This window comes from Zootoca vivipara, chromosome 14, assembly GCF_963506605.1.
Source record: "Zootoca vivipara chromosome 14, rZooViv1.1, whole genome shotgun sequence".
Lineage (NCBI taxonomy): Eukaryota > Metazoa > Chordata > Lepidosauria > Squamata > Lacertidae > Zootoca > Zootoca vivipara.
The window spans coordinates 21,254,734-21,282,313 of NC_083289.1; the positions used below are offsets into that span (position 1 = coordinate 21,254,734).

Sequence of the window (27,580 nt, forward strand, 5' to 3'; positions counted from 1 at the left end):
TATAACCCCCATATAGCATGAAATATTATTTACATCTAATGTTAATAAATTTCTAATATTTGCAAATAAACATGCTCTCAGGCCTTTTTTAATATACAGTCATACCTCTTATTGAGTTTACTTCAGGTTGCGGCTTTTCGGGTTGCGAACGCGGCAACCACGAAAGTGTATATTTCCGGGTTTTGCCGCACGCACGTGCGCATAAGCATTCTGCGTGCTTCACACATGCGCAGAAGCGCTCTATCGCGCGCCACTCTAGTGGCGGACTTTTCGGGGTGCGAACGGCACCCTGGAACAGATCGTGTCTGCAACTAGAGGTACCACTGTATATAGCAAACAAAATAAAATACTTCTAAGACTGAAATCCTAAATACATTTATTAACACACTGCTGAAGAAAACAAGACTCATTGCAATCAATGTGGCTAGGAATAGGTTTATTGTGACACCAGGCAGGATATTGTGACACCAGGCAGGATAGAATGATACAGGATAAATTTATATTAAATTACAAATATTAATTTGCATTTATATGATTAAAATAATCATTATGAAAAATGTTTTGTATTCAAAATTTCTCCTTCAAGGTTCACTTTGGATGATATAAGTGGGAGAGGGTCAATCCACCAATACTTCTGCTTTAATTGCACACAGAAGCAATAAACAATTGAGTCAACGGATTGCTTTCCAGAGAAGCACAGGTTGCAGTGGTCACAAATGCCTACCACTTGTATTTATTGTATTTTTAATATTCTGTTGGGAGCCGCCCAGAGTGGCTGGGGAAACCCAGCCAGATGGGCGGGGTATAAGTAATAATAATAGGCTTGGGGTAGGCTTGGGAGTCGCGGGCGGCGTGCCAAATGTCACCCCCCCTCAGCAAAGACACCCGGGGTGGCCTGCCCCCACCGCACCCCCTTCCTCCGCCACTGAGTACATCACAACAGCCCCATGTTCAGCTTGCCCTTGACAAATATTATTAAACATTTCTAGCAGATTCATACAAGTGGCATTCTCCTTTTTCCATCACTGAACAGCTTGTGTGTTTTTTGGAATGAAGAAATCTAGGGGAGTTTCCAAAGCAATTTGCAGTTCTTCTGCCTAGATGGCCACAGTTCATATCCACAAAGCCTCTGGGCACACATAAAGATAGACTTTAGAGGCAGCCATAGAAAATTCAACGGTTTCTTACAATGTCAAAGTTAGAATGCTTCTAATTCTGCTGAACTAGTTTCTTTTTAGGTCAAGGGGGAAAGCCCATACGTTCCATTTTTCTGGAGGCAGGTAAACCAGAATTTGTCCCAACATGCAACTATAGAAGAAAATTATGGATCTTCATCATCCTGAATTATTACAATTTTAGCAATAGGGTTTTTGGCAATTCAGTGGTTGGCCAATAAGTTTTTCTAGATTACCAACATTTTCAAAAATAACCAAGGAACATGGCATTAAAATAATTCATTTTGCTACAGGGGCGGGGGGGGGGGCACATTTTGTAACTGTCAGCTGGATAATTCCCCCTTCCAGAAAATAAAGTAAGCAAAAGGCATGTGTCAAAGACAAACCACACCAATTCTAATAACAATGGCAAACTAAGAACTTATCAGATATTACACTTGCACTGTACAGACCAACTCACTGGGTTCCCAAAGATCCATCACATTTTCTTAGCTGATGGGGTCCAACAGAAGCAAATTTGCCTTTGGGCTTTGAATGAGGCTTGTCACAAGCCAGTGCAGTTCTTTGAGGACCTATCTACATCAATCACAATGATCTTGCTAAAATCAAGAAATTTTAAAAATGTAATTCTAAGTGAGGATAAGCCCCTTCCCAATTTCCATCAGGACCACAACACTATGATCCAATGGAAACTTTTTTCCTATTGCTAATTGCAATACTGTGTGTGCTCTGGGGACGGGTGCCGCCAATGAGATTGTGGCTGTGCAAGGAAGGGTTAAACTACCCTTCCCTGTGTGCCATGGTCCTGAGGGAACTAGCCCTAAACCTAGGATTAGTTTAAAATATTTTAACACAGGCACAACAAGCAAATTCATCCGTGTATCTTTTCACTTGAAAATAAGAGCGCTCTCCAAGCAGGGACAGAACATAGCAAAAAATGGCACACAAACATTGACATAAGTTCACTCATTAAATTTCACCCTTCTATCAGCATCATGAAGTAAATGTCTATCTGAAAATCCAGGTATCTGCTTTGCTTTAAGATTGGTTATTATAGAACTAGATGCAGGTGTTTGGCTGCTCATCAACTATTGTGGGCCTGGAACAGACCAGAAGACCCTGTAAGGTTCTTATTTTACACAGCCTTCAAAGCAAACATACTGAACTATCAATCTTTAAATGAAAACCTCTTCCTGTTCTAGAACTAGATCAGACTATGAATGTACTACACATTTTGTGTATGAAGACATATTTATTCAAGCTTGCATCTGGCAGAACTGTGCTGGTTTGTGTGTGTCCATTTCACAATAATACTGCTATATGTTTTTGAGTTTTTATTAGAACAATATCCTTCACAGCATCTTCATAGAAAGGCAAAGAATTATTAATAGACTGCATAATAGCTCAGCCTCTAAAACAAGAGTAGGAAATCCTTTTTAGCTCAAGTGCCACATTTCCTTCTGGGCAACTTTTTAGGGGTCACGTGACAATGGTGGGTAGAGACAATGGGCAGAGGAACAAATGCAAATTTTACAGTACACTCCCCTCTCTCTTCCACTCAGACAAGTAAGATGCATTATCAGAGTTCAAGGACATGTTCCAGTCAGGCAAAGCAGGGCTAGTGAGGGGTGTGGGCTGGGGAGAATTCAAAGGCCCCAATAGAGGTGCCTGGAGGGCAGTATTGGGTCCGTGGCTCTAAGGTTCCCTACTCTATAGTTCAGTTCTCCCTGTCTGGGGCATGGTGGTGGCTGACACTTCCAGGCAAGGCTACCTTTGAAAGCATGGCTCCGAGTAGATCCATGTTTTCAAAAGCACTGTTTACGCTGGCCTGGGATACCTTTTCCATGTTCTTTACAGCTTCTGCCTCTGGCTTGGGATTGAAAGGGCAGAGTTCTCAGAGGTCCTGTGGGCTGCATGAGGTACATGCACTGACCACCTGTGCTATCTGAAGTACACAGTAATTCAAGACTGGCCATATTTTAAAAACAGCTACTCAGCCCAACTCAGCACAGACCAAGTATGCTGAAGGGATGCAGCCCCTTGCTTCCAAAGCAGAAAAATTTAACTCTCTAACAGTGGTCACTTTCAGCCAATTGGAAACTCCAATTGCCACACGTGGCAAGTGAGAGGTTCCATTTACCAGAGTCAGTAAGAGCCACTGAGTGATCAGGGCCTAAATGCTAAACTGCTCTTCAAAAAAGCAGCAACTTTAACCAAAACTGTGAACTGCTTTAGTAACTGTTTCTGTTGCCACTATTGCACACTTCACAGAGCTGTTTCACCCTAGTATATAGGAGAGCATGGAAATTACGTTCAAACCTGAAAAATACAAAAATATATTGCTGAATGAGTCTCATTTCATTTGCACCTGTTCCCGCCCAGTGATAAAGCACAGTGGGTTAAACAAGAATAGCACAGTAAAAAGCTAAGACAGCAAATGAATCAACATCCATGTTGAAGTTCTCTGGAAACCTAACTCATGGCCTCCCACCCCTGCACTAAAGCCATGCTTCTGCATGCGATTTCAACATTTTAAAATTGTACTTCAACTTAAGGTATTAAAATGTTCTTCTTTCCATATGTGTGACTAGTAGAGATGCTGTTTAGTGTCACACAGGACGGACAAGAAGGTAGGTCACGTTTTAGACAACTGCCTGAACTATGTCACTTTAAATTAATGAGGGGGCTGTACTGAATAAGTGCTCTTTTAATAGAAGAGGACAGAACTAGCAGACAATGACATGCAATTTCAGAGCTTTAAAGCTATATCGCTATCCTCAAAGAATAAAATTAAACAGTAAACATAGTTTTGGCAGCTTGCTTTTTGTAATGCATCACACAATCAACCCAGATAGTTAACTTCCAAATACATTTAGATGCTCTAAAATGCACTGCAACTAAAAGTGGCAGTTGAGTTTAGATACCATTTATGGATTCTACACTTGAAAAAGCAGACCTGGTCAAGATCATTCATAGCAGGTTCAACTAGTGTAACACTTCTCCCTAAGGTTACCTTTGAGCAGTAGTCCAAAATTTCAGCCAGTCCAAAATGAGGCAGCAAGACTTACTAATGGAATTTTCTCAGTGTATGTCAGATTTTTATGCCAGATTCACTAGCAAAGGTTTGTTTCCAGCTGTAATTCAAGGTGCTTGTGTTAACCTTTAAAGCTGAAAACCAGGGGTGGGCAACCTGTGGCCCTCCAGATGTAGTAGGACTACAGTTCTCATCTTGTCCTATGCAGTTTGGTGCAGGGATATTTGAAGAACTGCTTCAGGATACATCTACCTATTCCTACATTTTCATCAACATCTGAGGACTGATGTGTCTTTTCTGGAAAATAATTAACTGAAAATTTTTCCTATGCAGGTAAATTGCATTAGAAAATGTCCTGATGCCTTAGAGCAGTGTTTCTCAACCAGTGTGCCTCCAGATGTTTTTGGGACTACAACTCCCATCATCCCTAGCTAGCAAGACCAGTGGTCAGGAATGATGGGAGTTGTAGTCCCAAAACATCTGGAGGCACACTGGTTGAGAAACACTGCCTTAGAGAGCCACCTAATTTAACATGATTATTTTGCTTGTATTTAGCAAACAAAACTGAACATTTTGAAACTATCTTGCCTAATATTTGTCATTGGCCTTCATTTGTGGTTATTAACCAACTTCTGGGATGGAAAATTTCCACAGGACCAATCAAGCACTGGAAATTTTTCAGTTTTGGAAAAGTCTACTTCCTGTCATTGCTTCCGAGGTCTTGCACTCAGAAATGAGTGGGGTGGGCACAAGGGACAGGACATTTTCAATTGTGGTGCCATGACTGTACAACATCCTCCCAAGGAAGTATACTTGCACTTTAGTGAGCAGTAAGGGGGGAGGAATCTAGTCATCTAAGGAAGGTTTCTGAATGCTGAGTAAGTATGTGTGCCACTGAATATTTTTATTTCTGTTTGTGATGCTGCTCTTGTGCTTTTCATGCGATTTCATAGTTATACTGCTTGTTTCATTTTTTGGTGTTTTATTACATTTTTGTAAGCTTTGTTGGAGGTCTCCCAAGATGAAAAATGAAGCATACCAAGGACGGTAGTGCGATAAATAAAATTCTAGCAACGCTAAACTTTAAAGTTACAGGACTTTATTAGAAACTTCTGAAAGTTTGTATTTATTTTTATTTGGATATTTATACTAGCTATTGCTTAAAACATCTCAAATACTGCAAGCAGCAGTGTAGTGCACACCCTTCTCTTACAATCTGATTTAAGTTAAGTCACAAAACAGTACATGGTAAGCAAAGCAGAGCCACCCAGCTCTACCTGCATCCAGAGAAACCCCCTTACCTAGCACTTTATCCTATGATGCCATTTTCTTGCTCTTTTGAATCTTCAGACCTATAGGATGGAAAGTAGCAGGACTACCCAGAAACTGACCTCTTCGTTGCCTCATCCAATGTTGCCACTGCTGCAAAAACCATTGCATTACACATGGCATTGCATGCCACCATGTCACAAGCACTGAAGGCTATTCCTCTGCCAGACCCAAGTTTGCTCCTGATGCTGGCACAACGCCATGAACTGTGAAATATAACTATACAATTACATAAAATAAGGTCTGCTGAAGGTCAATGAAGTGTTGCAATTTAGTTCCATTTTCATCCACTCACTATAATTTGCTGGAACAGCCACACAAGGCATGCTGCAAGCATAAAGAGGTTCCATGCCCAAGCAAAAGGGAAAAAATCCATCAGCTGGCCTCATTTCCCCCCCGCCCTTTTCCACTTCAATGCTACCATTGCACTAGGAAAGTAACCTTGATTTTTACAAAGAATCAACACAAAGGATAAACATATTCACCCACAGTAAATGCATTTACTCCAACCCTAAACCTTCTAGTCTAGATTTTACTGTGAAAAGCGGGGAAGCATAGTCAGACACACAGGGTACAAAAGGGAATATATCCAGAAGTCAAAGAAGCTATTGTGATACTTATAAATATAAGTTCATTAGGTAATATTCTAGATATTTCATATGGGAGGAGAGATTCTCACTGGACAGATTAATCACCATCATTATTTAGATTCCTTAGGATTACCGTATTTTTTCGCTCCATAGGACGCACCTGACAATAGGATGCACCTAGTTTTTAGAGGAGGAAAACAAGAAAAAAATATATTTTGCTTTCTTGAATTGTCCTAGGCATAGCAGCCAACTCCTAGAGGCCTAGGTGCCTTTGCCCCCCCCCATTAAATATTTGAGGAAGCTTCTTGTGCAAAGGGGGGAAAGTCCATTTTTGAGGATCAGCTCAAAGTTGTTGAGCTTACCTTGCAAAGGGGAAAAATCCTGTTTTATGGGGTTCAACTCACAGTTCTGCAGCTTCTCTAGGAAAGGAAAGGGACCCATTTCTACAGTTTCCAGACAGATAATCTAATCAGCCAGTCACATGTCGCTGGGGAAACAAGCAGCCTCCCTCTGCAGACAACAACTGAGGCCTGGGCAAGGCGGGAAGGGAGCTAGCTCCCTTATCTCCCTCGCGATCTCTTGCAATCAGCTGCTGAGCGGGTCCTTTCAACACTCTCTTTCCCTCTTGTTAGCCTTTAGCTCTTTCTTAAAAAAAAGCACGATCTGCCTTTCGCCCCTGGGCAATTCAGCTCCAGGGACCACTCATTCACTCCATAAGATGCACAGACATTTCCTCTTACTTTTTACTTTAGGAGGAAAAAAGTGCCTCGTGTGGAGCGAAAAATAGGGTAGGTTGCAGGGCAGGTTACAACAATTTACAAATTTTAAAAACAGTTAAAACAGATTACAGTCTGTAATCACCCATGTGTTACCTGAATGTAACAGCTAAATTTTCTTGGCTGACACACAGGCAAGATACTTCCACGTACAGAAAGCTCTAGTGCACAACAAGAACTGTTGTCCATCTCTGCATATCCACAAGTATCTATACAGTATTTGCCAACTCAATAAAGGAAGAATACCTACAAATGAGCAATTCAGAATGTTGACTAAGATTATGTGTCCCACCCATCTTCACCTCAGAAACCATTTGCTACTTGCCTAAGAAGAGACACCACCCAGCTTTATACAATAATTTTCATGGTGTGGACAGCCAGTAGATTCCTGTTGCACAAGTAGTACATTGAACTTGAGAACAAAGATTTATTTGTAAACGTGATTAGTAATTATGAAAGGTAACCAATTTTAGAATCAACAAAAGAACTGGATTTGCTTACTAAAGCATGGGTGGAGAACCTGTTGCTCTTCAAATGTTATTGGACTTCAACCCCCGTAAGCCCTAGCCAGCAAGACCAATGGTCCAGGATGATAGGAAATGTAGTCGAACACCGCCTGCAGGGCTAGAGGTTTCCCTTCCCAGTGTTATGGCATATAATTTAGTTTGTCCCATGATGACAACTTATCTGTGTGGATACTAAAAGCAGGAAACTAAAAAGTCTTTGGCTCTTGGAATTGTGACTGGGATTTTTTTAAAACAACATTCAGGGATGAGCCCAAAGCTTCCTCCAAAGCCTGGAACATCAGAGAAGGAATGATTCATGCCCCCTCCCTAGCTCCGAAGTTCAACTGAAGTTTGGGATTATTTATTTGGCTGTGTTTGCCAGGTACAAGTGCAGAACAATAACAAGTCCCCATCCTTTATCTCTAGCTCAGAGCTGCTACTGGGAGACAGAATCTGCCAAACAGTGCACTCTGATCACCAATCAGGTGAAGAGTCAAAAGCAAGTCAACACACCTATCTCTAGCTTCAAGCTAGGAGCAGAATTCCTCTCCTCAGTTCCAAGCTTAGAGCTGGGGGGGAGCAGAGCTGCATTTCAGAGAGATGTAGCACAAGATTGGGCACAAGAACCTGCCCCTTGGGGGAGGGAGCTAACATAAGCAAGTTTCTAGTTGTTTGACAACACTCAACATAATACACTGGACCTTAATATAAAGTCACAAACATCCTGCTCAACCCAAAACAATGCTATAAGTCAGGTCATGTGTGACCAGAAAACTATGAAAATCCCAAACTACTGCATGCTTCCTTCAGTAACAAGCACATACTAGTCAGAACAAAATACAAACTTCAAATAAAAAAAAAGTGTACAACTATGGGAGTAAACCTGGAATGAAATGTAGTTCAGCAGAAATGAGAGTATGGTTCCTCTGCAAAAGACAACTAGCGGAATTGCCTGGTTGCAAGAGAGTCATATTAAAGGCTGCCCTTAGATTTGATTTGGTAAAGAAGAGTGGATGGAAAAACCATACTGTAAAAACCGATTTTTTAAAAATTAATTTAAACACATATATATTATTCCACAATGCAGACACTAAATTAGTCTAACATAGCTATTGCTAATCTCATCTCATATTTGTACAAGGATCTTATTCAAGATTTTGCAGAGTTCCTGTTTTCTGAAAGGAAAAATCAGATTCATTCTCTAGAGGTACATACTTTACATAAACTACTTTGTTTTCTTCAATATCTTTATATTTAAATATATAATAAAGAGTGCTAACACAACCTGCAGAAAACAGTAAACAGCCCCAGATATTCAGCTTTAACGTGGCAATAATGCTGATACAATGACAAACAAAAAGGGGAAGTATATCTCAAAGATGCCAAGAAGATAGAATATGTTATTGTTCAATATGCTCAGTGTATTTCAGCAAGAATGCCTTTATCAAGGGCTTGCTTTCTTATTCCTTAGTAAACACGTGCAATACAAGCTCTTCTGTAACAGAAGGCTTTGTGATCATTTGGCATCTTTGCAATATATTTCTCCTTTCTGATTGTTATCCTTGGGCGCTTCCTGGTTTTGGTGTCTTTCAATTAAATCCATGCAATGCCTTATGAGAAAGATTCCTTCAGGAGCAGCCTCCAGTGATTTATTCATGTTTGTTACCCATCTTGGAGAGCTTTGGATAAAGTAATGTATCATTTAAAATACTGTTGATTGAAATTAATTACTTTATTTACTGTACAGAAGGGTATGGTTGGCTTTACTAAAACTAAATGAGGTATGAGGATTCATTCATGGTTACAGTTTTGTTACCTCGACAATATCAGAGTTGGTTCTGCTCTCATGGGGTTCGTTGTATTCTGTATACTTGAGTAGAACTTTGTCCATATCCGTGCTGGCATATTGAAAGAGTTTGTTAGAACTGTTAAAAATGATGAGTGCTATTTCACAGTCACAAAGTACACTCAATTCATAGGCTTTCTTCATTAATCCAAACTTCCGTTTTGTGAAGGTCACCTAGACAGAAAAAGTGGGAAAGGAATTTGAGAAAACCCACTGGCAAGCAATGTAAGTGAGTATGCACTCATTACAAACGGACCATCAAATGGCCACCTTTAAACATATGAGCAAAATAGGTTTGAATTCATCATTATTTTATTTGTATGCCGCCTTTCCATAGTTAAAACAATGCTCAAGGCGGCTTACAATATGAAAAGATTTACATAATTACAAACATAACAAAGTAGTCATAAAAATAAATGAAACACATCAAAAACTGTATAACCAAACTGAACATCAAAATAAAGATACAAAAAAAATATCAATAACAGCAGCAAAACTCCCAACAAAACTTCCTCAAAATACCCCAGCTCAAGAGTCTGTTCAGCAGCCTCAGCTTTTGTAGCTGAAGTTAGTCAGGGTCCTGACTTCAAGACCAAGTAGAAAGAGGCTAGCAAGGCAGCAGGCAGGTCTTCCAGGTTTCCAAGCTGAATTGGGAAACCAGGACATAAAATTCAAGCAACAGCTAAATACAGGGTAACATACTTGTTACATGAAGGTCATCTAGGTTATAAGCCGGCTAAGCCATGTAACCACCCGGTTGTGAATGATTACACAAGGAAAGGGGATCCAATAATTTGTTGGCACTATTCAATACCCACTACAGTACATCAGAGGGAACCTATGTTGCCCTATGGGCTTTCAGACAACATGCCCTGATCATAGCTGCCAAGTTATCCCTTTTTTTAAGGGATTTTCCCTTATGCTGAATAGGCTTCCTCACGAGAAAATGGAAAACTTGGCAGCTATGGCCCTGATGTAAATTAATTAGAGGTTTTCTTACAATCACATGGTATATAAATGTTGTTTAATAAAATAAGTAAGTGTACTCTTAAGACGGCTCAACTGGCCCCTCCAACTGATCTTTGTCACTCTGCATCCCATGTTTATGCCTTCAGCCACAATTTGATGCTATAGGAAGGTCAGGCAGAGAGTTCCTGAGCTCCCAAGTCATTTAGCTCACTATGGATATCCTGGCCAAGCAAAACAGGCATAAATAACCAGACTGTCACTTCCCAAGCTGGACGTGCAACAAGGTCAGTGTGACTTGGGGGGGGGAAGTATCTGCAACAGAGAACAAACCAATAAACCTGGTTAGAAAGCAGAGACCCAGTAGATTTTAAACTTACTGCCAGCAAATCTAATTCATTGTGAAAATCTCTGAAGACTAAAACAGAATGTATGAGGGGCAACACACACAACTTCCATGCACATTTCATGAACATTTTCGTTCTTCAAGCATGGCAGTATAGCTTCAATGGTGCCCTTAATCAAAGCAGATATATTACTTGTCTGAAGTACAGGGGTTGGGAACATGTGACCCTTCAAGTAGTTCTAATCAAAACTCCTATCAGCCCTAGCAAGTCGATGGTCAGAGATAATGGGAGTTACTGTAGTCCAACAAAAAATCTGGAGGGCCACAGATTCCCATCAGTGATCAAAGGAATGTAGAGAATCTAGGATAGCCTTCCTTATAGTTGTTACTAAAAGCAATTACATTATAGAAGCTAGTGTGTGAAACTGCTCCAAGACTCAGGCTTTTCCCACAGAAACACAACCAAGTTGGTCCCACAGGAACACAGAATTTCTACTGCAGAAGAATAAACCAAAGCATTATAAAGTTGTTCTTTATCTGAATCTGTCCATGTGCTCATTCGTGCTTCTTTCTGGGACACTGGCCAAACATGTGTAAGAAGTGGGACCAAGAGTCAAATAAAGTACATAGATATACACAAATCTGGCACACATCCAGAAAGGAAGTTCACATAGTCCTATTAGGAATGCATTCCTAGATGATATTATTCCATGGCAAACTTCACGGGGTGGGGAGTTTGTCTACCAGATACTGTAACTAGAAAAAGAATATCCAGACCTGCCAAAGACAAAGCTTAAGCAAAGCATGTCTAATCTACAAAGTTCTATTCAGGAATTCATCTGCATAATTTAAGAAGGCCACAGAAATGACTGAGGTGACTCTGATATGTGGTTAGCAGCTCTAAAAACAGAACAGACTCTGTCTACCTGCCTCTAGCAGCAGAACCAATTCTTCCTACATATTGTAAGCCAGGGATCTCCAAATCTTTGAAGCATAGAGGCACATCTGGAAATCTAGCAAACTGTTGGAGGCACTGTGAAATACTCATTTCTTAGAAGAAAACTGGTGATGCTCAGATTCCCCTCTTCAAAATAGGCAAAATACCTCCCGCACAAAAACAAATAAACCCCTCTCAAAAAGCAGGCAACAACCCTCACCCCACAAAAAGGAGCAGGCAGTCTGCCCACCCAAACATCAGCAACAACAGAAAGCTTTAAAGTCTCAGTTTTAAAATGGGGGGCACCCTCGGCAGATACAGGGGGGCATTGAGTGTGTCCATGGACACCACATGGGGGAACCTTAATTCTAAACCAATTACAATATTCTGCCAGTGGACAGAACATCTATTAATAGCTTACCCAAGATTTTCTTGGAAGTATTCATTTCATTCTTATGAGTTTTAGAGAAACAGTGAGGTGTAGTGGTTAGAAAGCTGGACTAGGATCTGGGAGAGCAGTGCTCAAATCCCACTTGGCCAATGAGTGACTTTGGACTAATCACTGCCTCTTGACCTAACCTACCTCACAGGGTTGTTGTGGGGATTAAATGAGTAGGAGGGCGATATAAATTCAATAAACAATAATAACAGTCACAAATGCACTTAATAGATAACTGGAAAGTTTTACATTTTGGTTCAAAGCAGCAACCTTTAAAAAGTGATAACATATAACCCATGACCAAAAGATTCTCAAAGTTAAATAAGCGTCAATCAGAAGAGTTATGATTTATTCTTCTCAGCTCAATAATTTTATCTGATTCAGATAATGAGCTTTACAATTAGGTCAATGCACCAGCAGCACTGCTCTAAGTACAGAAGGAATTGGGTTTTCCATTAGACTGCCTGCATTAGCACTCCATAAGCTGAAATGATTTCTTTAAGTAAAATCTGTTCTTATACAATTGCTAACTATTTTCAAGAGTAAGTTGCTGGACTAGTATATATGCTTGTGCTGATAAAAAAAATTGTTTTGGGGGTACAAAATTCCTAAAGCTACACTATTGTGGTTCAAGAAGCTATAGAGCTTAAGCCATAAGCCCTTTGGAAAATAAAAACAGGCAGGTTTGTGAACAGTAAATTCACAAGTGGCTTTAGATTTTGTGAAACACAACAGCAAAGGCAAAGGCAAAGGCTCTGGGTAGGTGAGGAGTAAAATATGGACCAGCAGCAGTAAGGACTCTCTTGCCTTACTTCAGACTACATGCTTACAAACCTTTGGTGATATAGAATGACAGGGTGGGGGGAGAAAGGAGATTCCTGCCCATGTAGTATCTTTCCCATCATTTCAAAAGGATGGGGCTGGGGGAGTAGTGCACATGCAGACCTTGTCTGTATACATTCAGAGCAACAAAATACTGTAATTTAAGGACAGAGGTTGAATAGAGCACGTAAATCCCAAAGGTCAGGTTCAGGATCATCCAGCAGAAAGCGAGTGCTGCTCTTGCTAGGTAATCCCAATGTTTGGAGGGATCAATTGTGCTTGTGATAGATGAGGTGGTAATCACTGCATCTGAACATGTTTGACACCTGGGGGTGCTCTTTTTTGTTCCTGAACAAGCATAGGCAGTGACCAGGAGTGGCTTTTGTCAGCTCCAGCCCCTTTTGACAACACAGGATTGTGCTACTCTTGTGCTACAGAAGTTACTTCTGCAACTTCTATAAGGGACTGTGATAAACCTGCATCTTATGCACATTACACATGACTATATGTGCTTGGCTTTCTCTCTCTCTCCGTTTGTCTCCTTCCTCCTCTCTTCTGCTGCTCCACAAACCTGAACCTGCCTGGACAAGTACCACTCTGTACACCCTGGAAGCAGGGTTCTTTGGGCTGGCAGAATGGTGACTCTGCAAGTGGTGGGGATGCTCTCACAAGAACTCAAAGAACAATTTGAGTTCCCATAAGAGGATCCCCACCACCCCCAGAACCACTGAACCATTAGCTAATAAACACAGGGTGTGCCAAGAAGGAAAGGCGAAGAACTTACAAAGCTCTCTTTGCACTGGGTCTGCTTGGGTCTTCCAGCTTCCTCCCACCTCTGATCCTTCCCCTTACAGGCAGCCTTATAGAAGGTGGGCTGCCTAGCTGCAGAGCAGCTATTTCTTCCTCCCATAGAGGGGGAATAAGCATATGCCCCACCTATAATGTGAGTAATAATGGCTCTGAAAGCAATTTTAGCTATATGCGATTTTTGCTTTATATGCATAACCCTTAGAACTAGTATTTAAAAGTAATGATCCAACCTCTTGTCTCAAGAAGGTGTTGGCCCAATTCTGCACAGATAGCCAAGTATGGCACACATTTTGGTACTCCAAGGATTTGCAGAAAGAAGGATGATTGAACTCCTTCTACTTTGTTGTTAAAGCTGGATATCCATAAGGGGATCCCGTATAGAAGCTGGGAGGCGGATTTTGCCTTATAGGCAGCAATTGCTGCAGGTACAAATTGGTTCCCACCAAGAAAATGAAAGCGCTTGATTTGTGCAACCGAGCATCTTGCTAAATTAATTGTTCTGTTGCGATGGGTCACCCATTTTAAGTTATAGTGAAAGGTGACACCCAAGTATTTATAGCATTTAACTTGCTCCATTTTTTGGGTTCCAATCGACCAATTGAATGGACGCCAACTTTTAGAAAAAACAAGAATCTTTGACTTGGAGTAGTTAATTGCTAGGTGATTCACTTCACAGTAATTGGAGAATGCTCTTAAATATCTTTGTAGCCCAACTCTGGAATAGGAGAGGAGAGCAGTATCGTCTGCGTACAAGAGGGTAGAACTGAACCAGCATGTACGGTGGGAGTTGCCTTTATTGTAATGCATTTTACAGGGATTGTCAATGAAAACTATTCCGAAGCTCATGCAGGTGAAGAATGCTGTAGCTCACCACCTCACGAATACTGGAAAGCAAAAATAAATTGTACTGTACTAGTTATCTGGCATTTCTGGGCCCAAGTGCAAGCTGCTGGTTCTTATTTTGAACTCCTTCGATGATGGAAGATCATTTCTCCTTTGAGCTGCCTGGACAGTTCGTCAGTTTTGAAGTAAAGACTGCTATAAGGTCAAATACACCTCTTTGCTTAGGACCTTTTGCAGCGATTACAAGACTTTCAGAAGGCTTTTGGCTTCTGGAGACAATTAATAGGCAGTTCCAAGTTCATTTGATGTTTACAAAGTTTCACAAGCTTTTGGTTAGACCAGGCATCCCCAAACTGCGGCCCTCCAGATGTTTTGACCTACAACTCCCATGATCCCTAGCTAACAGGACCAGTGGTCAGGGATGATGGGAATTGTAGTCCGAAACATCTGGAGGGCGAAAGTTTGGGGATGCCTGAATTAGACCATTTCAAATGCTGAAACAAAATGAAATGCAACAAATTTACTTTTGCTGCTACTTAGGGTATGTATTACACAATGAAATGAAGGGGACAACTACTACTATACTTAAGGGTCAGACTATAAGATACAGAGGAGACATATGAAAAGTATTCCCCTGCAATCGCACTAACCCAGTTAACTGGCACTTATAAAAATTGCAACAAACTTCTTCCAAACCCCAATTTCTCTTTTGCTTCACATAGCAGACAAGGAAATTTACCAAAATGTATTATCTAGTTCTATATCCATATATTGCTCAGCGCCACAAAGACATTACATTTTTAATCCATCGAAGAGCACAGAGTGATATACATGGCTCTCCTCCCACCTTCTCATTTTACCCTTACAGGATGCCAGTTGCTTCAAATTGCCTTTAGAAAACTGCATAGTTTGGGCAGCAATTGTGAGCCTAGGCTGAAGCGTCCAAACCCATGGAAGATCACCCACCCAATTTATGTCTCACAGGGAAAAACACACTCCATTGTGGCAAAATAACAACATAATCACATAGTGACAATTTCTTCAGGCACACCCTGCTCTGTGACTATTCTCAATAAATTGAGGCTTATCCCGTGACTTCTACCTACATTATAAAGTTACCATTTGAACAACATGGTAATCTATCCATATCTCTTAATAAAAGTTTACCAATGGTTTGCAACAGCAAGAATACCAACAACATTCAATAAAATCACCTAAAATAAATTAAATAAAAACAAGAAAATAGACAATTGAGTATCACAAATAAACCTGAGCAGTGTACTAAATAATTTGTTTTAATGTAAGCGTCAGAGTCCAGAGAAGTTTGCATAAAGTTAAGTTTTCAAAAGGCTTTAAAAAAATCATTCCTGTCATCGCCTGGCAAATTACCTGAGAGAGACCATGATAAAGTCATTTTCAGGTGACAATCTACTAGTCATCAAACAGCTAGCAGGATCTCCTCATAAGATCTTAAATATTAATTTAAAATGATCCAGGGAGGCACTCATCAAAGTATCCTGGTCTCAAGTTGTTTAGGGCTTTAAACATCAACAGCAAAACCATCAACTTGGCTCAAAGTATAAGGCAGGCAGTACCTGAATATAAGCCTCCCTTTTTCCCAAATTCTGACCGTGAAAAATTAAAGTGTGGCTTAAATTCGCGACCTTACAAAAACTTGCTTTTATGGTATCACTGCTGAAACAAACATACGGTAAAACAGAATGGGTGTGAGTGCCTGCTGAATTTTAAGGGAGCGGCTTATATTTGGGTATTGTCTCCCCCCCCCCTTGAATTTTAATCCCCCCCACCTTATATTCCCTTATATACTGAATCCCCCCCCCACCTTATATTCGGGTGCGGCTTATATTCGGGCCAATACAGTATGTAAATCTGGGTGTCTCATTAAGGACCCTAACAACTCTGCTCCAGTGGTGGGGTTAGATTAGTAGGGGAGATGATAAGCAACTGGTAGGGTGGGGAGAAGGAACAGTCTAGATAAGTAAAGCAGTGGATGTCACCCACCTATTGAATAACTTATAAGGGTGGCCTCAAGTGCAGCTTTCTTCTTCAGGACAAGCAGTTACTTCTTCAGGACAAGTAGTTAACCTCAGCCCACCCACGTGTATTGCATACCCAACCATTTCACTGACACTGTATGGAGATTTGCCCACACTATAGCAATCCATCTTAGACTGAATCATAAGTGGAACTGCTATACCCAAGCTTCAAGTGAAGTGTAATAACAGCCAATTTTTCCTCCTGTGCAATAAAAACATCTAAAACCAGAACAATGCATTTGAGAAAGCATAAAATGATTTCAACTTTGTACAACAGTGAAGGGCAAGCCTTCTCAGTCTTTTATTAAGTCCATCAGGGGCTTTAATGTTTGCAGAATCTAATGTTCTGCTTTTGCAAAAACATAACAAAAAGGTCACAGACCTGATAAGCAATTGCAAAATGCTTTTATACACTTATTTCATGGGGAAAAGTTCTCTCTTAATTGTTAACAAAGAAGACTATTTGATGATTCTGACACTGAGTCCCTTTGATAGCCCAGTTACAACCATTTATTCCATCTAGCTCAATTATATAAATGGCCTACAGCTCATTCAGGCAGATAAGAGTTTGTAATTACCACTACAATTACAGTCTCATGTTAATTATAATCCCCCAGAGTATCAGTTACTTTGTATACAGGATAGAGCTGAGGTATAATCCTATCTGAAGAGGAATGTTTTAAGACTTCCCTCCCTATGTACTTACTAAAAATCAGGGTTAAGCAACCTAAGGCCCGGGGGTCGGATGCGCCCCAATCGCCTTCTCAACCCGGCCCATAGACGGTCCAGGAATCAGCATGTTTTTATATGAGTAGAATGTGTGCTTTTATTTAAAATGCATATCTGGGTTATTTGTGGGGTATAGGAATTCGTTCATTTTTTTTTTCAACATATAGTCCAGCCAACCACATGGTCTGGTAAAAATAGTTTAAGACATCTTGTGTGTGTAAAGGAACATAATAAAAGTACAGCTAAGTAATAGAAATAGTATTTCTACAAGAACTGGCTGAAAACATGAGAAGTTTCCTTACTACTATATTCATCTTACTGAACAAATATAGTTAAAATGCTAATTTAATGTCTGATGCTGTGAGTTTTCCCCCATAAAAGATACAAGTTTGTGTTTGATTTTGCCAATAGGTCAAACTGTTATCTTCCACCACCACCCCCTTAAAACAATAAGTGTTGATAGTTTCAACAGGAAGCTGGCATAAACCTCTCTTCAGTAGTGAACTTTGAGAAAAAAGAATACTAGGGCCTGCTTTGGGAGCCTCTTTTATAGATTGGTGTATCAATGTCAATGGAAGTTTGTATCCGGGTCAATGGAATTTTGCCAGATTAATATGTTGGGGGTGGGGAGCAGACAACAAAAGGGGCCAACCAATTAAAAATCAATATTAGGCAGGTGCAATTCATGAAGCTGGTAGAAAATATCTAAATCAGTGATGGCCAAACTTGGCCCTCCAGCTGCTTTGGGACTACAACTACCATCATCCTTGGCTAACAAGACCAGTGGTCAGGGATGATGGGAATTGTAGTCCCAAAACAGCTGGAGGGCCAAGTTTGGCAATCACTGATCTAAACTGTTGGATTGTGAGATCTTAGTTATTATTCTATATTTTATACTTTTTCTTATTGGTCATTTGGTCACATGGCTCACACATGACTCAAACAGTATCTGCTCTGTCAACAAAGTGTGTGGAGCCAGATGCCGTTAAATCAAGTTATTGGCAAATTAATGACACACTTACTTAAAGCATTTTACCCCCACTCTTCAGCCAAAAAACCTTCCACAGCACCTTATTTACTTATATAGCATCAATAAAAGTAAGACAAATCTCCAAACAGGCTTACAATCTAATAGACATGGCACAAGAGGAAAAAAAGATGAGGAGGACTCTGCTATTGGGGAAGCCATATCAAATGACCACCTTTGCTTAACATTATTATTTCTCACCTGTCTGTTCCGCTCGTCCATTATTCTTGTGATCTGTATTTTCTTCCTCCCCATTTTCACTTTCCTTCTTTATAATCCAGAAGCACAAAAGTCAAAGTATCCACAAACTCTGTATCCTAGCACATGATAGATAGTTGTCTTCCAGGACTAAATCCTAAATTCTTTTCCTCGACCATGCACTGTGCTGTCGTAACGAAAGCCTAGAATAGAAAAACATAAAAATTGGTTTCTGGTGTCAAAAGTACGTATTTCACATCACAAATGTTTAAATATTACAAGTCAAATGCAAACCAACACAGCCTCTTCTCTGATCAGAATGAAATACAGTAAATTATATCATATGATGCGTTCACTGTACTCTGATCAAGACACAGAGTTTAGTCACAGAACCCAATTCAAAAGTTTGCATTCGTTACCCAATGGTTTAGAGGTACAAAAGTCAAGAACTCCACCAGTTATTCTCCTGGTTTTTCTTTCTGGAGAATAGTGCATGCTCAAATAGAAGATGCTATTCAAGAACAAAACCTCTTCTGAATGCCGTTTAAAAATAAATCCATTCTGAGACTTCTACATGTAGCACTCCATTTTCCCAAAAGACTATTTCACAGGAACATACAGGCTGACAAATAGCTGAGAAATTCAAGGTTATATTCATTACTGTAAAACTTGCAAGTTTTCACACATCACTAACAAGCCAATTACCAATCCAACACTTCTTTGCTGCTTGCAAACTTTTCCAATAAGCCTGTGTCACCATCCACATAAATGAAAAGGCTTGCAAGCTGAAACGTGTGCATATGTACTGGGGCTCACAAGTTACATTTTCCTTAAAAATGTAAAAAACTTCCTCAGAAATGAGTAGCTTATATATATATATCAGAGACTGCAATAAACTAAGCAGGCACTACACATTGATGTTTTGGGACCCAATCAGATATAATCCAGGTTAGTACCAAACACACTTTGCCTGATTCCACACATTGTGAACTATGGTGAGAGAAAGTCAGGAAGGGAGAGAATGGAATCTGCTTGTGGGGAGTAAAGGGAACACAAAGTACAAGTCTGTGAGTACATGACAACACAGGTACAGGAAAAGGCAGGAGTTGGATAAGTCAACAAAGGCAAGTAAATGCATTAAGCTACCATGCTTGCAAGCAACAATATACAGTATAGACATACAAGGCATTTTGAGCAAATGAACCTTCCTATCTTTATTATTCTCCATGGGCAAAGTGTGTGCGTGCACACATATTCAACGTTCAAAGAAAAAAAAATCCCCACTTGGTATCCTCAAGCCTTGGGCCTATGGCCCTATGTAAAGATGCTCATCTTGAACACAGATCTGCAAATACACTTCATCACTGACAAATGAACCTTTTGTTTAGCTAGTGCACAGAATCAAGCAGTTCCCAACTCTTTTCCTGAGCCTATAGAAGTGTTGTGTCTTTACTTTATACTTCAGAAATACTAAATAAGCAGCAGGGCTGCTGCTTGTTGCCAGTGTGAAATCAGGAAAGTCCCCACATGTATCCAGGCACCTGAAGAATTGGGTGCTGAATCTTGGAAACAACACTGCAAGACTTCTTGCTGCTTTTTAGACATCTGACACTAGATTGAAGAAGTGGGAAGAATGGGAAAGAACTACCATGGACTGGCTATCAAGACCAACCATGGTCTACAGACCGTTGGCACCAATCTAAGTCTGTCAAAGTAATTTTAAAAATAGGATTGATTAGAGCAGGCATAGGCAACCTTGGCTCTCCAGATGTTTTGGAACTATAATTCCCATGATCCCTGACCACTGGCCCTGTTAGCTAGGGATGATGGGAGTTGTAGTTCCAAAACATCTGGAGAGCCAAGGTTGCCCATGCCTGGATTAGAGAGTTTGCAGTCTTCTAAATCTTTCCCATAAAGGGGGAAATGGCTTACTGAAATCAACACAAATTGTCTCAGTTACCTGTCACAAAATGCCCTACCTTTCAGCCATGTATAGGAAAATGGGCAAATGCACTAAACACAATTCTCAGAGTTAATAAGCAGTGGCAGCACAAGGAGATTAGTCAGATAGCATTTCACATTCACCCTCAACTGAGGATAAAGCCATGATATTCTGATGCAGCATTAAAAATGGATAAGAGGAATATAATTTGAGAAATTCCATTTGAATATCCCTCTGACATCTAAGTCTTTAGAGCTTAGAATATCATTAAAATGCCCAGGAGAAAAAGTTAGAAGAAATTGAAAATGGACACGTGTTACCATTGGGCTCAGAGTGTAAAATACAGCTTTGTGTAGATAAAGAGTGCAAATGTGTCTTTGATATGAATACTACCCCTTTTTACATCATGGAGCAGGCTACATTTAGGAAGGTAGCACTACTGAATACAAATGCCCACTGCACATGGCATCCTTAATTGAAACAATATCCTTAGCAAGGGCAGAAGGTAACAAAAGGATGAAAGCACAGGAAATACCTCTGCCCAATACTCTGAAGAGCCACTACCAGTCACACTGCTGGGCTAGACAGACAAGCAGTTTGACTTGCTGTAAGATAGCAAGATTCCTGCCTCTGCTGAGGAATAACTACTAGATTCCTGCCTCTGCTGAGGAATAACTACTAGATTCCTGCCTCTGCTGAGGAATAACTACTAGACCAGGGGTCAGCAACCTTTTTCAGCCATGGGCCAGTCCACCATCCCTCTGACCATGTGGTGGGCCGGACTATTTTTTGGGGGGGGGGGAATGAACGAATTCCTATTCCTCACAAATAACCCAGAGATGCATTTTAAATAAAAGGACACATTCTCCTCATGTAAAAACACGCTGATTCCCAGACTGTCCATGTGCCTGACTGAGAAGGTGATTGGGCCGCATCCGGCCCTCAGGCCTTAGGTTGCCTACCCCTGTACTAGACCAACATACTTGCTGACTGAACAGAGAAGACTGCTTCTGTCCTGGTGACATTTTGTATCTTAAAGGGCAATAGAGAGAGGGCAAAGGTAACAAAGATACAGAACTGAACAAGGCACCAGCCACTCAGTTTTAAACTTCACAAAATATCCTTTTAGAACACAAGCTGTGTCCTACATTTTATTTCATTTATTTTATTTGTCTGACAATCTCAGGGCGGTTCACAGCATAAAAATACAAAATAAAAACACATAATCTATATATATATATATAAATGTAGGCATTGCACGCGCAGATGTGCCAGCCTTTCACCATAACCGCTGAACTGAATTGCATCAAATTAGGACAAAGCGTACCTTGCCCATCAGGGAGGGATCTAGCATAATTTTTTTTCCCAAAAAAGCACACCTTTCACACCTAAAATAATGAATAAACACAAAAAGTGGCGTGCAAATTAGAAATGACCAGCAGAAGCTCTGAAGACTCCAGCAGCATCCAATAGAAAGGAAGATCTCTGAGGGCGGGACCAAATTGTTACATCATCAACCACCGTCCAACAACCGCCAAAACAGCCATTCCACCCCCAAAGCCCAAGCCCAAAGCCTCTCCCAGTGGCTGCATTAATAAACACCTGGCAGCATTAGGCAGTCGTTCATCATTTCCCCCAACACACACTTGGGGGCACGGCGATGATACAGGGATGAGCCGGGGGTGGGGGGAGGAGGGGGCAGTATAAGTCATGTGTCTGGACAGAGTGGGGAGAATCACAGGAAAGAACCACAGCAACGCGTGGCCAGGTCAGCTAGTACATAATAAAAACAAACAGAAGCAGAACAAACCCACAACCCCCTCCCCAGAAACAGACATGGGGCTCACAGGGACAGCTGTATATCAGAAGTCTCCATCTGACCCTTGACACAGAAACAAGAGTCCTGACACCCGAGTGCTGCAGTTTTTCAGTTAAAGACGTTTTTTATTTAGATAGACTTTGGTCACCTTCCTCCTGGTGTATTCTTTTTTCTCCTTTGTCATTTTACCCCTCTTGTAAAATTAGGAACGCCAAGGCAGTTACAGTTCACTTCAAAAAAAGAAACTTTTCAAAAATGAAGTGATTGGTAAAAAGGAAGTTGAAAGGGAAAGGGGAAAAGATTCAATATCAGGGTATTCAAAACCACAAGCTCAGCTAGAATTTATAGCATGGATCAAAAAAGTACCATCAAGCTGGTTTTTAGCCAGCATGGTTAAAAAGCATCGTCAAGGAAACTAACTGATGGCTTTTTCAGAAAATGGAAGCCTGGCCCAAATGGAGAACAGAAAAGAAGGAAATAATTTTGAAAAAAAGGAATGCAGTTGGACATTATGAGATGCAGGGGGGGAGTAGTTGTGGAGTATATTGATTAAAGCATTGACACCAATTTTAAAAATATATTTAAATAAATAAGAAGCGGGGGCTTTTGACAAAGTCCCTCACCAAATGCTCCTGGGTAAACTTAAACTGTCACGGAATAGGAGAATACATTTGGAATTTTGTCATGAAACACACTGAACTCCAAAGTAAAACCCTTGTGCAACAGTGCTTAAGGCATACATTTTCTTATGTTCAAAGTTATGAAATAACTTATTTATTGCTGATATATAGTTTTGTTAAGGCAAGTACTAACCAGTTTTTCTCAGAAGAACTCCTCACACCATCTGCTTTAACAAATAAAAAACCTGATTTTGTGAATGACATTTTATTATACAAACTGCACACTTAAAAAAAAAAGATGGAGTACTGATCCATATGCAACATTTTCTTCTACCACCTAGTTTTAAACTTGCTAGCTTTTAAGTCTACCTAACTTCAGTGAAATGTACTCTCACATGCGTCTGCCTCAGCACCTTGATACAGTTTGTAAAAGTCACTCTGGCTGAGCAGCATAGATCAGGAAGTTAGATGCAATGTTTCTTCCCTAAGCAGAAGCAGGTCAGAAACACTGATCTGTTTTTTCTAGGTGCATGAATTAAGTTATAAAACTAGGTACAGCCATACCTCATGTTACATCCGCTGCAGGTTACGTCTTTTCAGGTTGTGTCCCGCGCCAAACCCAGAAGTCCCTGAACGGGTTACTTCTGGGTTTGGAGCGTGCACATGCGCAAAAGCGCTAAATCGTGCTTTGCGCATGCACAGATTCAGCGCTTCAGGATGCGGCCTTTTCATGTTGTGAACGGGCCTCCGGAACGGATCCCGTTCGCAACCAGAGGTACCACTGTAGTATCTCAATTGTCAATCCAGAAAAGCACATAATAAGTGGGAGAGCAAGGAAGAATGATGTGGGGAATATGTGCTACGTGGCATCTTGAAACAATAGGCAAGAATCAGTGTTCAAAACACCCATCGTTCTAGGAGCATTTTGCAACAGGAAATTTCATTGGTGCAAGTAGTATCTGAGCTCTGGATACAGTACTGAGCCTAAGATTTTGGATTAAAACTGTAGAGTGGAAAGAAAGGAGGACCTTTTTCTGCCTCCACACTACCAGCTACTTTCTGAAGACTGGAGAAGAGACCCTCTTAGGAATATTAGGTGGGTGGGGAGGGGAAAGACTAGACCAGGCATCCCCAAACTGTGGCCCTCCAGATGTTTTGGCCTACAACTCCCATGATCCCTAGCTAACAGGACCAGTGGTTGGGGAAGATGGGAATTGTAGGCCAAAACATCTGGAGGGCCGAAGTTTGGGGGTGCCTGGACTAGACCATGTGGAAAACAAACATAGTATTTTAGCTGCAGTTCATTCATTTTCAGCTTTGTATTCTTGTGATTTAAAAAGTGTGCCTAGACATTCCATTGTTGCGCCCATAACCTAGGTTTAAGGTGCCATTCATATCTCAGTTTCTAACACTGGAAAGAATGCAGTTCCATCTATTCCAGGTGAAGAGAACAGGGCAATGGGGGACAGCTGTTCAAAGGGGGTTGCTGCCTGAAGGTCATGGGAAGGATTCGTCTTATCTGCTCCTACTACATTCTCAAAACTGCCCACCAGGACTAGCTATGTATAGCTCTGATGGAAACAGCATTCAGGTTTACATTTTTTAAAGGATGAATCATGTGCTTATATTTCCTATAAGATGAACTCAGTTCATTTTGGTTCCCCTTTAAAGGTTGCCCCTTGGAATCATAGCTGTACCTGAGAGCTCCATTTATAATTGAATTTAAGATGATTTAGGCTTCAATTTAATAAACATCTACCTTTAACCCGACAGAACATCTATTTTTTTCTGAGTAAGCATGCACAAGATTGGGCTACCTAAATGGTTTTAAGCATTACTCAAAACGTCATTTGCTGCCTAAATGTGCAAAATACTTCATAAATCACCACAAACAGGGCTTTAACCTTTCATAAGGCAAGCAGAGGCAATAATCTCAGGTGGAGAGTGTGGCGGAACAGTGAACTGGCACGCATACACACACACACCGGGACCAACTGCTCATTTGTCTCATTGTCTGCTCAACAATGCCTGCCAGCCAGCCAAATTCTTTGCTGCACCCTCCCCATCTTCCCTGCCTCACTCTAGGAAAGGTGAAAGTGCCAAATAACTATAAAATTTAAGGCCATTTCTAGCCACCATAGCAGGAGCATAAGCATTCTCCCAGGATCCTGCTCTCCCTCCTGAGTGAGGCAGGAAGAAGAGGAAGACAGAGAGCCAGTGCTGATGCTATTAATGCATCTATACATTATTTTACTTTCCAAAGCATGCATTGCAAGCTGTTGTAACAATCAGTTTTATTTCTACATTAGAATATGCAGCACAGATTATCCATTCACTAACATGATTATCACACATTTGAGCTTTAAAAATACTGTCAAAGCGGATTCATTTAAACTATTGACACTTAATCAACTAGCACAGTTTTTACACTGCAGCGGCTGACTTACAGTCCAATCCTAATACATCTATAAAGTAGTCCCACTAAGTTCAATGTAGCTCATACCTTGGGCAAAGGGTATAGACCAGGGACGTCCAACTTCCAAGAGACTGCAATCTACTCACAGAATAAAAAACTGGAAGTCATCTACCCATTGGGGGGGTGTCAAAATTGTCAAAGTTGATGAGCTGTTTTTAGGGAGGCAAGTCTAAATTCTTGACCTTTTTTTAGGGGTGCAGGTCAGATTGCCAGAGACAACTCCGTCTTCCATTCTTGAAATCATGTACTGTACAGCTAAAGGAAAAAGGGAGGGGCAGGGCCAAATGCTCTCCCCCCAGGACAAAAACAAGCCCGCGATAGACCACGGTCGACTTTTAATAACTGGGGGGCGACCTGTTAATTGCAGTCAACCTGTTGGACATCCCTGGTATAGACCATTTACTATAGTTTCCTTCACCCAACTTATACACTCACGTCACTTTAAAGTGACATGGGTATCTGCTGCACACACTCATGGAGAATCCCAACAGGGCACTGCTTCCCCCCCACCCCATCTCCTAGTCTATTCCTGGAAACAATGGGATTTTAGGGGATAGAAGGTCTGTTCAAACCTTCCAAATCCCCACTCTGCACAACACAAAAATACTTTTACACCTTTCATAAGAAGCACTAATTAGGTGCTTAAAATGAAGTTGCCATAGTTTTATAATGGATGTTCCCAGAAATTGAGTTTTATAGTTTCACATTTACATGCCATTATTAACACCATACAGCTTAACACACATGAATTAAACTGTAAAAGGTGATAATACATGCATTTTCCAACATCATGATTTATGAGTAAACTCTACAAACAGATCATAGCAGAGATATACTATAGGCCAGAGGTCTTTGCAAATCTGACTCAGAAAACGAAATCACTGCCAAGGGATCCAAGGCTGGCAGTACATCCGCTACTCTTTCGCTATCTGCTTGCTTGAAGAGCTATAGCAGCTGAAGCAATGACCATTAATGATTGGCTGGGAACAGCTGATATTACAGTCACAGCAGTCTACTATTTCAACTTGCATCAGCAATAAACAGGGGTTAGGGGACAGTGTTATTCACTGTTTTTAAAAATGATTTTCTGCCTAACTCTGTACATTCGTGGAAATTGCATTGCTGTAAGTCATCTACTTTTAATTAGTTGTCAGTTAAAATGATGTTGTTTTGCTAAATAGAGATGATTGAAATTTAATAATAATAATAATAATAATAATAAACTTATTATTTGTATCCCACCCTCCCCGGCCAAGATTTTAGCAAATCTTTCCTATCAGTTAATTACTTATCATGTAGTTCTGCAGCTTAGAATCTTTCTGATTCTAAAAAGGCACTATTTCACAAAAGTACTAACCAGATGAATGGATACAGCACCAATGTGACTTTTTGTGATGTGCTTAGCCGCCTTCTCACATTTTATATTCAATCAAGTGGCAAAAGAGCAGGATCATGGCTAGTGACCCTACCCCAAATACAAACAAAAAAGGAGCCCCCTAGGTGGCTTAGCCTTCTGAGGCCCAGGGCAAGTGCACCTGGCTGCCCCTGACCCTGCATAGGCCTGGTTTTGAGATTGGTTTCAAATGTGGAAAAACTGCATAAAAAGAAATTTTTGTACGTATGTAAGTTTTTTTTCTTAAAATGTAAACAATTTTAACAGAAATGTGTGCTGTTGAATTGTCATGTCTTAAAATACAGTATTTACAAGTGTTCTTATAAAATAATTTCTAAATAAAGTTCAGATAAGTCAGGAACGTGCATGCACACATATTTTTATGTTTATTATTTATTAAATTTGTATACTGCTTTATACCTGAAGATCTCAGGGCAGTTCACAATATATAATCACAATATAAAAAAGAAAAAATACATGATCAAAACAGGAACAAAGACAACCGAATAATCTCCACTTCCACAACATATTTTAAAAGGGCATCAGGTGCCTGGTTAAAGAGGCCTGGTTAAAGAGGAATGTTTTTGCCTGGTGCCTAAAGATGCATAAAGAAGCTGTCAGCCAAACCTCCACGGGGAGAGCATCCCACAAACAGGGCGCCACTGTAGAAAAGGCCCGTTCTCATGTTGCCATAAACAGTGCACATCATGGCCTTCCCAGAGGGCCCAGGTACTACCAAGACAAAGCAACAGGATCCAGGAGCTATTGCCCTTGAAGCCCAAACACATGATTATGTTCTCCTGCTTTAAGTTCTCCTAATTAGCACTGTTCAATTTAATGAATATTTATTGTTCCACCAACTAAATATCAGGGATATTTACTTTCTCCCTCACTGAAACA

General features: G+C 40.6%; 1 protein-coding gene across 9 annotated transcripts in view; it reads right to left on the reverse strand.

Annotated features, from left to right (window-relative positions):
• Nucleotides 1–27,580, reverse strand: part of MEF2A (myocyte enhancer factor 2A) — an 88,187-nt gene that overhangs the window by 42,869 nt on the left and 17,738 nt on the right. For all 9 annotated transcript variants that reach the window (XM_060282510.1, XM_035132268.2, XM_060282509.1 and 6 more), the window contains exons 2-3: nt 18,434–18,633; nt 9,227–9,430 (exon numbers count right to left, since the gene is read on the reverse strand). In XM_060282510.1, the coding sequence (XP_060138493.1) occupies nt 9,227–9,430; nt 18,434–18,487 (258 nt within the window). In that variant the 5' untranslated portion in view covers nt 18,488–18,633. The remainder of the gene's footprint in view (nt 1–9,226; nt 9,431–18,433; nt 18,634–27,580) is intronic.